Below are 16,805 nucleotides of genomic sequence, written 5' to 3' on the forward strand. Positions count from 1 at the left end.
TTAAAATTAAACCACAAAGAAGCAAATTAAAGACCACTCACAGAGAAAGGACCATTTCTGTTGAGGGTATAACATTAAGACAGGCTTATTCTCTGTCCCCAAACACAACTGAGTTGCCAAGCCATATTTTTACTCTCTTCTGCCTATCTGCTGTCAAGAGATAAAGGGACTCATCAACAAAATATTGTGTTTCACAGTACATTTCTAAAGGACAGATGCTTGTTTACTCAAGCTTGAAGATGGTTCAGAACTAACAGAAGGTGTGTGGGCTTCAGGACAGCAGTTCAGGATGACCTGGCTTCACACACAATTTCCATTGTAAGCCGCAGAGATTCTTCACCTCCACCTTCATTTCTCAGTTACCTAATAGGTAAAAACTCTCCAGTTCAATAGCCTACTTACACCTGGTATTTTTCCAAGAATGTACCTACTAGGCTGAAAACTTGATCACAGGAGCTCACAAGATACTCAATAGAAACAATTTATGAGCTGGCACTTTAATGGAATAGTAGCAAAGTAGCATAAGAAATACCAATATTGTGAGAGACTAATGGAAGGCAGCACACCACTTTCCTGCTTGGATCCATGCAGGCTCTCATGGAATCAATACAGCACCAGAAAACTGGAATCTCTGGGTATAAACTCTGCTTCTTATAAATTTAAGAAGCAATCACCGTTATATCCATTTTAAATTAATATTAATGCAGAGTGGAAAGCAACTGATTTTCCAGTAAAGCTACATTGGCTGTCACAATTTAGCAGTGGTAAGTGCCAGGGTATTCAGAAGCACTTTCAAACAGATTATCCAGAGGTTTGTTTATTTTTATCAGCAGAACATTCTCATTAATGACTGAGCCCTTCCTGTATAAGATAAGGTGAAGATTCCCACTCCCCCAGTATTAATACCAACTACATTGCTATCATCATTCTCTGCCCTTCAGAAAGCTCCTTTACCATCTGTGCTATAAAAGAACTCCCTCTTTAAGGAGACTGGGTTCAGGAAAGGTAGCTGAGAAGGTCTAATGTTACAAAACTCTCTACACAGATGATCCAAAACAATGGCAGAAAGCCACTGCTCTAACAGGAGCAGGGTCATCCCCAGCCACTGGCTGTGAGATCTGCCAGGTCTATTATTAAAGACACAGGAAATAGCTTCTGCTTTTCAGTGAGATTTGCAAAGAGTTGTCAGTGTGGTCACAGCACAAGCATCCTCTTGGCTCTGCCCCACCCTTGGGTATCCAGCATCAAGAATGCCTCTAAAAGTGAACAGTTGACTGATCTCATCAGGGAAACAGTGTTACCACCATACAGAGCTATCCGGACAAGGAACAAGGTCAACATGTAGTATCTGAAGCTTCTAGATTCTCTTGGGCATTTGAATCTTTCTAGCTTTTGGATGACACTAACCTCATGTTGTATGAAAATTAGAGTGTCTGTTCCTGGTGTGGCAAACATTGAACTTAATAGCACTGGATTAAGAAAACTTGGCCAGAAAATTCAAGTGGAGTGGAAATAACTCTTTCACTTCTCACCAAGGGAACAGCTGCTTTGCTATCACCACAGGGAGGTGAGGGTTAAACTTCAATGCAAGGGGTGCCACCACAGGCTGCATCCTGAGAAGCTGAAAGTAGTGGTGGAAGTAAAGGTGTATTCTGATGGGAGTCTGCAAAGCTGTCTCAGTAATGAAGCAACATCTGCTAGCTGGAGGCAACCATCCCTCAGCTGTGCAGTGACAATGGCAGCAAGACACTCAGCATAGCTGACTGAGAGACAGGAACTTTCTTAAACCATGACACAAATGTGTTTATGTCCCAAACCAGAATATATTAACATAAATGACAGTCCAGGAAAGAAGAAAGGGTTTTAAAAAAAGGAGATGTAACTGTCAAAGACATGCTGGCATATATAAGAAACTGTGGAGACTTGCCTACTGATAGGACATTACTCAAATGATCCCAAGTAATTTTTGGAAACATGGCATTTTTTGGAAACATTTAATCTCATATTAAATGGTCCTTATTGAAGAAGCAATCTCTAACTATGTATTCAAATTCTAAAGTTTATAGATACTACCTCTGAGCAGTAATTGCCATTCATCACATCCTATCCTGAATTAAAAGGTATTATCCCTACACCTTCTATATTGTAATATTATCTACGGCTTCAGCGACTCTTAAAATAAACTCAGCATGATGGAGGTTGTTGGTAGATCCCAGGCACGACCAAAAATAAGCTCCTTGTGTAAAAAAAGTGTTATTAAAATATATTGCCAAACTGGATGTCCTTCATAGGCATTTCTGCAAAACTCATTCAGCAACCACAATGTATTCCACCCTATTTATAGCTAGGAGTCTAGCTCGTTTCAATAAATCTGAATCAGTGTAGACACACAAAAAAGAACTTCCTCAGTAGCTGAAAGCTTGTTTCAACAGCAGCACACTACAAAAGCTGGTATGAGAAGAAAAGGTGACATAGTACTCATCTGCATTATGTCACGAAGGGAGCTGAGTGAGGTGCAAATAGCGTGGTACTTCCATGCAGCAGAAATGCAGCAGAAATGCAGCTGTCCTCTGCAGAGGAGGTGACGATGGCTGCCTCTGACTTCGGGGCCTCTACACCCCCATCTCTCCCACACAGAGCAAACATGGGAACTGGACAAAAAAGGGCATCACCCAGTGGGAAGCTAATGCAAAAAACCCAGCCCCACGTCATTGGTGACTGAGGGGAAGCTGAGCATCGAAGAAACTTCATGCCCTGGGGTTTTCCCATTTTTAACTCCTGGGTTTTGACAACAGAACTGCAGCACATGGGAAATCTTACTGTTAGAGAAACTTGGAGACCAGCTCCAAGAAGCACAAACTCAGACTGAAGAAGTGACTGGTGCAAGAAGGAAAAAAATTAAGCCCAAAGCTCAGCTCACTGTAGGGAGCTGAAAATAAGCAGCTCGTATGCGGCGTCATGCTATACAGTCAGCAAACCACTCAGCTTATTTCTACTGAGGGTAACTGCATTTAATCTGGATTTATGGTCAATGCACATCACAAAATGATCCAAGCATAAAGCTAAACCATTCTGAGAAGAGGAAACAATCCTTTCCAGCAGCTAATTAAGAGTCAGGTCTCCTAGTGATGCCTCTAGTTAGATATGCCTTGGACCTTCCAGCCCCCCTTTTTTTGGTGCTTACTGCTTCAACAGATGGATTGACATCTCCACAAAAAATCCCAGTGCCATTTGACCTGGAAGAAGTTAATTAGATATTTTCCTTGAGTATTTATGTTTCAGAGAGCAGACCCAGTTTTTCAGCACTTGCCAATGAGTTTTGAGACAACTCTGTCGGGGTCAAAAAATTGTTTGATAGTTACAAGTGTAGGTTCTCACACCTTTGTGTTTTGATGAATCTGAAACTTGATAATTGTCCTTTTTTCTAGGGAAGTTTTTTCGACATCCTAAGGAAAATCTGGCCACAGATTAGCATGAATATGAACTTCTGAAAAACATGTCATTTGTACTGAAAATTGAAGTTTGAAAAGCAAGGTTCAACTAATTATCAAAATTGAGCCTTCAAGAAAAAAAGAAAAGAAAAAAAAAGATTACTGGATTACACTGATCCTTCTCTGCCATTTCCATCAGCTGGAAAAGTATCTGAAAATGAAAACATAAGGCTGCGTGCTGTGTCCTCTACAGTCTTCTGTTGCTCCCTAAGTGGGATGAAAAAGAAATAATCCTGAAGTAAAAAGACAAGCTTTGAGAAGAGGAAAACACTGGATTTGAAAGACCATACGGCAGAAAGAGATGGGTTGTGACCAAGGGGAACAGCAGAAAAGACTGAGTGACCAGAACAAAAGAGGCTCTGCGGTCTCCTCTGCTCCAGTTTGAGTAGCACAGAAAATATTGCCTTTTCCCTGACACCTGTCCTACATCAGCTCCTCAACTCTAGACTGCTCTAAAAGGGGAAAAGCATGTTTAAATCCTGATTCTCTTTTCATACAGTAGAGATGGCATCTGGTCAAAACCTTTTTTTTTGTAATTGTTTTTTGCTATAACTCATTTAAGTGCAATGACAGACGAGAAACCAGTGTGCTAGAGCACACAGACTCATCTATGCAGAACTTTCTCTGCAGTTATCTGAGATTTACCCTTGCAATTGATTACAAACATAACCTCCCAAGAAATTCCAGATTACAAATAACAAACAAAATTTTATGGCACTGAATTAAGGAAAAGGGTGGGAGATAATACCCATCCAGACACACTTCATATACATCTCAAAAAATTTTCAAAGGACATCTACTTCAAATGCAGAAAAATAGAAACACATCTGATATTTTCAATCTTTGAAAGATATTTCTGATATCTCTGAGATGAAATCCACTTTAATCCTTCCTACACTGTTAAGGACAAAGAGCAGTTAATTCTCAACTGTTGGAAAAATTAAATATTACGCAGGAACAACCTCAAACTTGTGACCTTCATTGTAAGTGCTGGAGCTCCAGCTGACAGTCCCAGATAATGGCTCTGTTACAGCCACGTTTTGGTGTCCACACAGAAGATGACTTTAAAGAAGTAGTTAATGTTACAGCTCTGGTGTATCAACCTCTGACCAGCTCACAGGGAGCAACACTGCACAGAAAGGCTTCCAGGAGGCTTTTCAGCACATTAAAAAAAAAGGCAATTCTGCATCACATTAAAAAAAAAGGTAATTCTGCATTTTCAAACAGAAGTGCCAGGGACAAGAGGAAGGAGGCTGACATGGCAAAGCTCAGCTAGTGAGGCACAAAGTACAGCTGTTTGTAGCATGCACTGTTTAATCAGCATAAAGAGTTTTGGTGTTTTTCCAGAACTGCTCCTGATTAGGATCTGGCACATAATCAGGCTTCAAGACATGACTGAATTTTTGGACAAGTGAAGGCACTACTTAGGAGGCACACGTGCAAAGCTCCTGAGAGGCACCTTTCTAATGACCAGACCTACAATTTCAAAAATAAGAAATTGATGTCAGCCAACTGAGCTTCAGTTATCCAGCTTTTTAACCTTGAAGAAGACTCGAAGTGATAGCAGAGCTGTAAAGTTTTCTTTCACACCAGAAACCCTCTGAGGGAGAACAGTCATTCATTCCCTACTCTTCCTGCTCCACCAACCCCTCACTTCCCAGGCACGTACTTGTCTTCACAGGTTCTCAGTGGTACCAACAATTCTGTTCAAATCATCAATACACGACTTAAAGTTGTCAAAACCCTAAAGGTGCCCATCACATTACAGTGTTCTGCTAAAAAAACCACCCAGCTCCTCATGAGTAATGCCAGGAGATTTGGGGAGGGGGAAACCAGTGGCTGTAATGCCCTGGAGGGAATCCAACAGGAAAATTTCTGAACAAGCAATTAGAAAAGGATGATGCAACATGGGTGAATTTATGTATGCACACTGTTCAGTCACCCTCTGCTAATCCTGCTGTGGGTAAATATAAACTTTACGTAAAACAAAGGAGTATTTTAAGACACTCAAAAATACCTAAAAATAAATTTTACTGCCAAAATCACTGAAGGTGAAAATTCACCATGTTAATTTCAAATGACAGCTCTAATTCCAGAGACATTAAAAGGTCTTAGCATATCACAGCTAGATGATATGCTAACTCTGGGAAAGGAAACAAAAGCAACATGACTTTTTTGGTAAAGAATTATTCTGGGTAGTCAAAGAGAAGAGTTGAAGAAGGACCTGGCAATAGTTGCAGATGAAATTCAATACCAGTCAATGGAAAGCAATGAACACCACAGAAGGAAAAAGCACCAGCAGCTATGCCTACACTGCCACAGCCTCTAAGATGAGCTAATTATTACTCTGGAAAGTGATCCCAAAATCCCCTGGGGAATTCAGGGTGTCAGGGTGTCAGTTGATTCACAAACTACTCACAGCAGAACCAGAAAAGGTACGGACAAAAGTAAGGAGTTAGTCTGGGAAAGGCTTTTTGTGTAAGGAAACAGCAAACAGAGGAAGACTTCTTGGGCTGGGACGGGAACAGGGACAAGGCAGGATATGAGAAAGCTCTGCAAAATTACCAGCCACAGGGAGTGTCACTGAGGAATGACTAACCCACCACTGGCAGGACACGGGAAACAGGGTGCAACTGCTGAAAGCATCAGGTGGAGAAATTAACACAAGCAAAAAGGAAGTGGTCCCAGCTGCCACCCTCAAGAATAGTTACATGTTGTGTCATGGGACATAGTAGAAGTCTAAGTATAAGCAGGTTAAAAATGGTACTACACAAACTCATTAAGGCCAGCTCCATCAGCACCTACCAAAAGAGGGATCCAGATGCAGCGCCTGCTCAGAATGTTTTAGAGCCACACTGTTCATGTGCAGTTCATGTGTTCATGGCCAGTGTGCAGGCTGCCTTCCCACCCCCTTGCTGCTACCACCCACTGTCAGAGCCAGGGGACCTTGTTAAATGTGTCTTGAAGAACTGCTACCCTGCCTCCAGCTAAAGCCTTAACAGTTCAGAGGACACATGTCTAATCTTGATGTGCCAATTCGAGAATTACCAGGACTGGAAAGTTAGCCAAAGCTGTAGTTAAAACCAAGACACTTGGTTGTCATTTCAGAGGCATTACATCCATCCCTCAGAGACATGCAACTGCATTGGTTTCCATTTGGAACACGGTTCAAATGTTGTTACAGGGTAAGCCATAACAACTAGAGGTTATTAAAAATAAAATCAAACGGAGAGGCTTTGCCCTGCCTATTAAACAAGTGATTGAGACCCTCTGGAAGAAAACAACAAACCTACGCCCAACAATAAACATTTTCTATGTTTTTTTCTTATAATCTTAGTTCTACAAGAACTGTAACATTGAAGTTCAATGCAAGGAAAGTTACATCACTTTTATGCTCCTGCTCAAAAATAGGTTTTGAATATACACATTTAGAAGCAGGAAGTTAATTGAACTTAAGTTAACTTTCTCTCTTTCCTAAAGGATGTATTTTTGGAAACACTCAAAATACATTCAACTTGCAATTATCCCAGAGATCTGAGAGAGTACTGAGGTGACCCAAATAAAGCAAAACAGATATTGTGATATCTTACATAAACTAGAGTGTATGTTCACCTTCGGAAAAACTTGAAGGCAGATTTCTATAAAAAGCATGGACAGATATAAACATGGCTATGGAAAGGAGCTCCAGTGAGCAGCCTGCACCCTGCATCACACAACACTGACACAACAGTGATGCTGGAGAAGGTCATTCCCACTTAAACTGCCACCCAGGGGACACACATAGGGATATCTGAAAGATTACTGTAAAAGTCTAAAACCTGCCTAAATCAGTAAAAGGCAATTAAAACCAAATAATGCAATTTGGGGATAAAATGTGATCAACATTTTTGGTGTTGGTAGACTTTTAAAATATTTCTGTAGATTTCAGCCTTGCAATTCAATGTGAACCAAAGGCAAAATGCAACTTCTCTTTCCATTAGATTAGATTTTGAGATGAAGAACTGCTGAGGAGAAAAGCTTTTAATAGTAACCCATCCTAGAGGTCAATGACATTTGCTACTGTTTCCAGAGTGATGCTCTGCTCTACTATTAAGGGGATACTTTCAGTAAAAAGCTAGCATTTCTTTGTCAGAAAGTTAAATACAAAATATAATAATCACTCAGGAAGCCTGTTGTTTAATGACAGTGATTTTTAATTTGTTCTTACGATTAAAAAATAAAGTTGGGTTTGCAAGCACCTTAACATTAAGTGGAAAAGATGACCTAGGCATCAAATACATTCCCATAATTGTATCCAGCCACATGACATTAAAAAAAAACAAAAACAAAAACAAAAACAAAAATTCTAACATATGGAAAGGCCCCTGAACTTTAAAAAAAACCAAAATCAACAACTGTTTTGTGTTTAGATGATGAGTTGCCCACTGGTATGAGATACACATAAAGAGATACTGCTACTAGTTTCTTCTATCCTGAAACATGATGTAACTAACTGGTGAATATTTGGCTTTTAATATTTCAGTTCAATGTAAGAATAAGAAGGTTTATTTCCTACCTGTAATGTACGTGTGTAACTGTTGGTTGTCGATAGCCAAGAATCCAAGTTTGGATGTCTATAGGTTCACCTTTGGGATATGCAATGGTTGTGTCTATCACCCACTGGAGGCCTTTTGATTTGCTTTCTAGGAAGAAAAAGAAACGTGCTATTAAAAATAATCAGAAAGTCATTTGATAGTTACTCCATTTTTTTTACTACTTTATGAGGTATGAGACACAAATAAAATAAGGCAGCCAAAAATCAAAAGCAGATTTCACTAGAGTACAGAAAGACTCCTAGAACCATCAGCTAGTTCAAGATTTTATCTGGGTATTTCTGTTCTTACATATTATAGTACACGGAATAGAAAAAAATGCACTCACTGAGTGTGAATATAATCACATAACACATTGGCCCAAATGTCAGGTGCTTCACTCCACTCAGCAAAGGGAGAACTTCTAAACTAAAAATCCAGATTTCTTGGTCTGCACTTCAAGCACATTTGCAAATGGACCTTTGAAAGAGCTCACAGTAGCAGATCACTGATGAAGCAACAGCCATCCAGATCCCTTTGGACAATCAGCCTCACTACTGGGTTAAAGCAAGTGTATAAAAGTGATTTGTCGTACAAAGTAGTTAGATTCTCAAAGGCTTTTTTTTTTTAAATCCCTCAGTGGTTCTTAAAAACCTGAATTATGGGATAAAGAAGAAATAAACCACTTTGAGTATTAAAGACAAGAAATCAACAAATAGAAGATGTCTGGTTTTCACAGTAGAGAGGACATCACATGTACAAGGTCCCAGAAAGACTGATACCACTACATGTTCATATGCTGCTCAGTATATATAGAAACTGAAAAAAAGGATCAATTTTCAAAGGTTAAAATATTTGCTACAAAGATTATTCAGGATTATTAACTGGGAGAAAAAAAGTTAAACCCAAACATATGAGATTACCAGCAACAGTCAAGGTCATGTACCAACCTAGCCAGGCCTCTCTGGCATGTTTTCAGTTCACAGATTTGCAAAGAGACAGAGCATCAGATCTGGGAAGCAAACCAGGAAGAAGAGGCAGATTGCCAAGATGGCACTTTTGAGTTTAGTCTGACAATTTTGTATCTATACTGTGGGAACTGGAGCTGCCTTGTATCTGAGGTCATGCTACACTCGAGCTAGTATAGTAATATGCTTACTTAATGCTTAATATACTGGTATAAGTATATGCTTACATCATACTCAGCAGTATCTTAAAGCATTTAAAAAGCTGGCTATTAAAACCAGCTGCCTGTTGGCAGAAGCATGTAAGATGTGTTAGGTGTTAGTATAAAGTACAAAGCTTCAAGCCTGAAGCTGAGGTAACTATGGAAGAAATATGATGGAGGTTGATGAAGACACTGTGGGCATGAAGATCATGCACAGGGATAGACTGTTCACCATCTTCCTCAATACAAGAATAGACACATTCAAGACAAAGCCAAGAGGAAGTTTTCAAAGCAAGCAGAGATAAATAATTCTTTGCTCATAGTAAAATAAAACCATGTGGAGGCCCTTGCCAAACATTGTCAAGGATGCCAAGAGCTGGGTTCTAGAGGAAATTGGACAAGTATGCGGAAGAAATCTACTGGAGGGTTAACTAAACTGGCAAAAACTCCTATTTATCTTGGGAAGCCTAAAAACCCACCAAACTTGAAGCAGTCAGAAGCTAGAAGAGTGAAGTATGATGTATGTTTGCTCTGTCCACGTGCTTCTCACTTGGAGTCATGGAGAAGATGTTGGACTACAGAGATGTTTGGTATTGCCCAAAATGATCACTCAAATCCTATTGCACACATGAAGAAATCTGCAACACAGTCTGAGGAAGACTCTAACAGCCACAGTCATTAATACCAACTGGTACATACCTGAATGTTCATGGACTGACTCTTGAGATTCTATCTGCATTGTATTTTACTTGCATTTAATTTGAGAGAAGGCAATTGCAGCAACTCCATGGCATATATCTATCAATTATTTTAGGAAGCAGCTAGTGTTTTCATGGCCTAAACTCCTTCATTACAAATGCATATTCACTACCTGAATAAGGCTAGACAGTATTACCTAATATTTTGGTACCCATCATTAGTAGCATTCTATCTGCTATTACAAAACTTGGCCAAGTGCAAGCTACACAGGTGAAGTTGAAACATCCAGTGTCACCTTCTGGTAATACACTATTTGAAAATCCTGAAATGAGAACACAAAGTGAGGCCCCAGCTTTACCAGCATCGTGACAGAGTGCTTCTCAAGTCTCAAGAAATGCACTAATTACAGAGTCCTTCACTTAAAAAGTAGCAATGTATTAGAGAAGAGCCAATATTAAATTAATAGTAAATCCACAGAAGTATTAATTTAGAAATGGAGTTCAGAACAAAACCACTCAATTCATTATTTTCCCAGATGCAAAGTAAGAATGGATAAAGACAAATAAATCACCTAAGTGAGTAAGCAAAAAAACCCTAAAACATTAATTGCAATAAAAAAGTGCCAAATTAATATGGACACATTATCTTATGATTTACAGTAAAATGTTTCAAAATAATTTATTAAATATTTAGCTACTATTTAAAACTGTTCTTTCAGTGGATAATGGTTCAAACTTCATTATGGGAGTACCCCTGCAGCCTTCTTCTGTCCTACCTTCTGCTTTCATGGAGCAGAAGCACTGCATGGATTCCTCAGAACAGCTCCAACTTCACCCCCAGTCCCTTCCAGGGCAGGGTGGGGAAAAAACCCTGCCTCTGACAGCCCCCTGGGAACCACAGGTTAGAGGAAAGAACAAGTAAAATCTGGAAGTATCCTCAGCCTCTACTGACCCTCGTTTAGAGCAATCAGGTCTTACTGCAGCTACCTCCACGTGCTATGACCAACATGTGCTATCAAATCACAGTCACAGGCATATTTCTATCTGCTTTGGTTTAAAATAAGCCTTACATAACCATCCAAAACCTCACACTGTCAAAAAAAATCTGTTACCAAGGATTTCAGAGAATTAATTTTTGAAATCAATTTGACTAATCTCTTTTCTCTTTTTTTGGAGGGGGGTGGTGGTGGTGCTATACTGTGTTGTGCCCTGCTCATAAGCATATTTATCTATGCTAACAGATCCTGAACTGAAAAAGAAGCAGGCAACTGCATGCAACACAAAGGAGCAGAACCTCAATATGCCTGAGGAAGTGGATTTTAAGCCTAAGCAGACCTTTGAAGCACACTAAACAAGAACTCAAAACAGAAGGTTGCTACATGGTATGATGTGAATCTCAGGTCTAGCATCTGTAGCTGAAAAAAAAAAAAAAAAGGGAGTTGAGAGGGAGTTGAGTATACCTGTTCAAGAGCTCCTCTTGCCAAGTTTGTCTTGGCCAACACAGCTACAGATGTTGCTGGCAGCCAAACCCTTTTGAATTTTCTACCTACTGTTAAAGACACCCTCATCCTTCATTTGTACTACCTGCTGAAAGGCAGAGGAGCCTGGCTGCCTGAGACTTCAGCAGATGAGAGTGCTGCAGAGGCCAAATTTAAGCTGATCTCTTTGAGCCCTAGGCTTTTTTTCCTGTTGTGTCAGTCTGATTTCCACTTCCAGCACAAGTGAAGAATTTTGATTCTCAAATTGCCTTAAAATGTTTGCAGCCTGATTGTTTTTTAATAGAACATGAATGTTCAAAACAGGCCCATGGGCATCTGTCCTACACAGCTGCATCCAAACCACACAGCAGTAATTCACCTTCGTAGGAATGACACATACCTGCTTTATGAGCGCTAAGAGCAAGAATGAACCATACACCAGTAGCTTCTCTGGCCTAGACAAAAAATGAAAATAAAATTTTAACAGTTTCCTAACTTGCTGTTTGAATGTTTGTTTTTTAGATCACCAGAAGAGCCAAATCTTCATATCTATTATCTTCTTATTTTTGTTCTAGCTGTGGATTCAGTGATAGTTGCTTTGCAGTTTGTGGTGAATCAACTTGGCATCAGTGACTTCAAGACTTCATCATCCTTTATGGTTATCACACAGCAGCTACTTGACAATCTACACCACAAATTTCTTGTGCTTCAGAGCTTCTCTTAATCCCCTCTGTCCTCCCTGAGGTTGCCCTCAACCAATGCTAAAATCTGATTTGACAATATACAGCACTCTTCAAACTGGCCACCAGCCTGTCAGTGTTTGTCACTGAAAGAGCAAGTGATTTCAAAGACAGGTTTCAGGAGGAACCTCACCTCCAGCCAGGCTCTGATGGTGCAGTGCTGCCATACTCCATCTGGAGTGGAAGAGAATTCACCAGCCAGGCATGAACCTGAGGACTGCAGCTTCCACTTAGAAAAGAAAATATTTACCAGCACTCAACTACTCTTCAGGTGTGGTTTCCTGAACACTTATATCACTCTGAACACACAAAGAGACTGTTGCCTCCCCTGCACAGCAATGCATTCTTGTAACTTGTCCCTTTTCCTCTACTTGCCCTCCACTAACCTTAAAATTCACTTCTTTGTCCCAAAGATTAGCTTTCAGACTGGACATCTACCTCATCATCCCAAGATTGCTCTGTAAAAAATCACCTTGACCAACAGAAGCACATTTTTCAGGATTAAAAAAAAAAAAGCTTCCCCACATATTATTCAAGTCACATTCTTCACATAACAGTGAATCAGAAAGTCTGGGGGAAAAAAAAAATCAATTATGAAGTCCAGAGTCCAGCTCTGCAGAAGGAAAAATTACATTTCTATGAGAAAAAGCATAAGAACTGAATGCACCACACTGCATTTGAAAACAGTAAGATCAGATCAGTAAGCTCTGAGCTCAAGGCAACATCTTATCAAAAAACTGATGCACGGTAAAATAAAGCTGAACTTGAAGAAAACACACTAGAACAAAAGGTTGATCAAAATAAGCTCTGCAACAAATCTCTTCAGTGAAGTACTGCTTTGAACCCTTTGGCCTGACAGCTGTTTGGCATTTAGAGCATTTTGCTAGTTCTAAAACTCACAAGATGATCAATCCTTACTAACTGAAGAAACATTGTACACAAGTACACCATGGCAGAGACTCGGTGTTCTGGTAATAATATTTCTCGAACCAAACCCTCAAAATAACCCCCATACATACATCAGTGCCTAGGGGGATGCAGGGATGATGACTTTGCTGCCAGTGTTTTTACACTGCCCATATTTTTGTTCTGCACTAGGAATTTCTCCTGGTACACAGGTTCTGGCAGTAGTGCTCTGTTTGGGGGACACAGCACATCTGCTGGGAGGGATGCTCTCATTAGACACCAGAATTAACTTGTACCATCCTTTCGGGGACAGACACCACACTTAGCTACATTGTCTGTACAGAAGCCATCAAGTAATAGTACCACATTTCATATATTTTTTTCCATTCTCCTATTTATTTAGGAATAACACGGTAAAATTTCACTATATTATATTGTTTCTAAAGACAGCATAAACAACAACTGCTTTAGTAATTTCATTTAGTATTTAACAGCAGTAATTCAAAGTTCACTCCGATGAAGGCTAGTAATTGGGACTTTAAAAATGAAAGAAGGCTTGGAAAAATTTTAGGAGGACATTAGGAAAATAGAGGCTGCTTGCCTTGGCAAAACACCTGATAAAGAACTCAGTTCAAGCACAAAATACTTCTTACTTTTCATACCTTCTTGCCTTTAAGATGACAAGAAGTAGAACAGGAAGAGGATAAATTTTTCTCCTTAAAAAAAGTTTTTAACAAGGACTGGGGTGTCAGTTTCTCTCTTTTACACCTAAAATCTTCTAATGACAAAAAGGACTGTACTTCAGCCTTTCCTTTGGGCTTCATCCTTTCTTTTCTGATCAAATATTCTGATGCATTCCACAGCTTGATTTTCAGTTCAGTTAAAATCTTCCCTGCATTCCCACAAGAACATCATATCCATTCATTTTCTATGTTGACAAGGTTAACTTCAAAGCTAAAAATCTGGAAGTAAATTTTGTGTCCTTCTAACCCTTAAATTTGAACTTCAGCACAGGAAAAAAACCTAAGTCACCTGAAAACATGGCTTCATAAGTACGGATCTTTGGTTCAAACTGCTAAACAATTATAATAATTTGTCTGTGAAAATACCAGCACCACCCATCAATAAGAAACCACCACAACCCCCCACTTCACAATTTCTATAATAACAGAAATACACAACCAGGTTAAATAAGATCTGATCCCGCTCCTCGAACATGCCAAGAAGTTACATTGAAAAACTGGGAGATTAAAAGCACCAAGTTCCATAACTGTAGGCACTGTGTTCAAGCTATACTCTTCCCTCCAGCATAGGCATTCCAGACTGTTCATGCTACAGGAGTGTTCTCATTCCTTTATAACTGTTCTAAAAGAAGATGGCCAAAACAATCCTTCAGATGTAGTTATCAGTGACAGCTAAGTCCAGCAGCAAATGGGACAGTGATCATAAAAATCTTTAGAGAACAGACTTGAACTCAATAGAAAAACTTCAAAAAGAGGAATCAAGTATACTAACTAAAGGCAGGAATAAGAATTTTAATATAGTGTGCATAATTCTAGAAATGCTTCCATACTACCATACACCAATTAAAACTATCAATCTTGCTGAGAGGAGTAGTCCACCTTCTTGCCCACTCCAGTGCTTATTCCAGTATCTGCTCAACCCATCAATGTGTACCAAGACAAACATTCATGCAGCTACACTGTAAACTACATTGAATTAAAATCAAGTTTTTCTTTTTGTTTGAGTCTCAACATAAAAAATAAACTTAGTGAAACTGAAAGCAAATATGACAAGACTTAAATGTGATGGTGCATTATGGATGTATCTGACATTTAAAGAGACCTATTCAATACAATATGTTTTGTTTAACTCAAATCCTTGACATTCAACTTGCTTTTTACCCATAAAAGTGAAGTGGTCTTTACCTTTTATCACAGCTTCTCTACCTGCTGGAGTTCCATTTTCTTGTGGTGCTACAAGTGTTTTCAGAATAACTTGTGTTGCCCCAAGTCTCGGCAGGGTGACGTGTTCAAGAAATGGCAAATTGTTTTTCTTGGCAAATGCCTGGCTTGTTTCTCTCCTTTTCCTAAGAAATCCACCCTCTGGAAATAAAACAATCCACTTCCGATTGCGGCTCCTGTAATATTTTTCTAGATGCTCCTTGAGTAAAGCAAGCTGCTGGTCACGGTGTGCTCTTCCCTGTAAGGATAAAACATTACTTACATAAAGGAAATGCTTCAATGGGATAATATCAGAAAGACAATTACTACCTTTCTTTTTTTTTCAGAGATACAAATAAGCCCCTAAGACATAGCAAAACAACATTGTCCCAGAATACCTGCTGGTGCTCTCCTTAGTGTGACTTTACAGAAAGGATGAAAAAAAAAACCCCTGAAACGGAAGATGAAGATCCTGATTTGATGATTTCTCTTCAAGAGTGACGACCAGACTGTAAGTGGGAACTTCACATAACACCAGGATCCATTTACAGACTTCTCTAGATGTTACTGGGTCAGTTTGCTAAACTGTATTCTGCCAACACAGTTTAGAGGTAAAGCTATGATTCTGAGGTTTATGCATCCTCAGTAACTTCTGCAAGCCAAAACAGTATTGTTGCTTACACTATCTTCTGTGTACCTCTCCCTTCAGCCCACTGGAGAACTGCAGAGGTACCACAGACAGACCTCAAGACCAGGCCCGAGCTGGGTTACCACAGCAGAAACACAGATTTTACCCAAACCTGAGCTGCTTGAATGACTCATTCATTTCTCCTCTTTGATGTACTAGCATACCATCTTTGCTTAATACTGTAAGATCTGTTTTAATTACTGCAGAAATACCTTTGAAATATCTTCAACAACAATCTCCTCTCCTCCTGTCCTGGCACACAGCAAGAGCAAGCTACGCAAATTTTCACAGGAATTAATTTACAGCAATTAGCATTTTTGAGTACTCCAAAGTGACTTTGTCAATTGTCTCAAAAGACACAGGAGTCTAAAATGTAAGCTCTCCTTAGCTGAGGTGATTTTAATCCTCTGAAACGTCAACAAAAGTGCCACAAACATTCCATTGTTTGGTGTTTTTCTGGCAGAAGGAGAAATAGTAAAGTGCGGGCTTGAGTGGAAGACTACAAGACACAATATTTTGAAGATGGGTTTTGTGAAAGCATTTCTCCTAGATTTTGACATCCCTACAATTTCAATTACTTCAAACTTACGTCATAAAGGGGAAAGAAAAAGCTCTGCCTGCTCATATTAATGCAATTAAAGAGCAATATAAAAGCTCCTCAGTCAAACCAGTTCTTTCTCACCAGACCACAGGATTCCAGGATAGCACAATAGTTAAGAAAAGAGCAGTGAACAATACATCTTTCACTCGTTAGATACCAGAACTCCCCAAGACCTGAACAAACCTTATGAGCATGACTAATGGATAAACTGCAGTTTAGCAAATACAGTGAGGTTTAAGGTGTTGCTGCAACAGAAAAAAAATCCCTTGGACTAAGGGGAAAGAGGAGTCTTTAAAAGAAACTGTGACTACTGGAATACTGAAGGGTCCTGGAATATACTGTCCAGAAAGAACTAAGCCATCCAGAAGCACTTCTTTAATACAACCAGTTCTTGAAGATGATGGATAGTTGATCATCATCACAAGGAACGGGTTCAGCCTTCTTTCATTTAGAGGCAAGCAAACAGGTAGCAGCACACTGCTGACAAATTCTTTAGGATGCCAAGCACTTTGCACTGCTGA

At 39.5% G+C, this 16,805-nt stretch overlaps 1 protein-coding gene across 8 annotated transcripts in view; it reads right to left on the minus strand.

The window, feature by feature from the left end:
* Positions 1–16,805, minus strand: part of LPGAT1 (lysophosphatidylglycerol acyltransferase 1) — a 78,058-nt gene that overhangs the window by 9,628 nt on the left and 51,625 nt on the right. For all 8 annotated transcript variants that reach the window (XM_071739591.1, XM_071739590.1, XM_071739586.1 and 5 more), the window contains 2 exons: positions 14,981–15,254; positions 8,047–8,173 (listed from right to left, as the gene is read on the minus strand). In XM_071739591.1, coding sequence (XP_071595692.1) covers positions 8,047–8,173; positions 14,981–15,254 — 401 coding nt within the window. The remainder of the gene's footprint in view (positions 1–8,046; positions 8,174–14,980; positions 15,255–16,805) is intronic.

Source organism: Heliangelus exortis, chromosome 3, assembly GCF_036169615.1.
Source record: "Heliangelus exortis chromosome 3, bHelExo1.hap1, whole genome shotgun sequence".
Classification (NCBI taxonomy): domain Eukaryota; kingdom Metazoa; phylum Chordata; class Aves; order Apodiformes; family Trochilidae; genus Heliangelus; species Heliangelus exortis.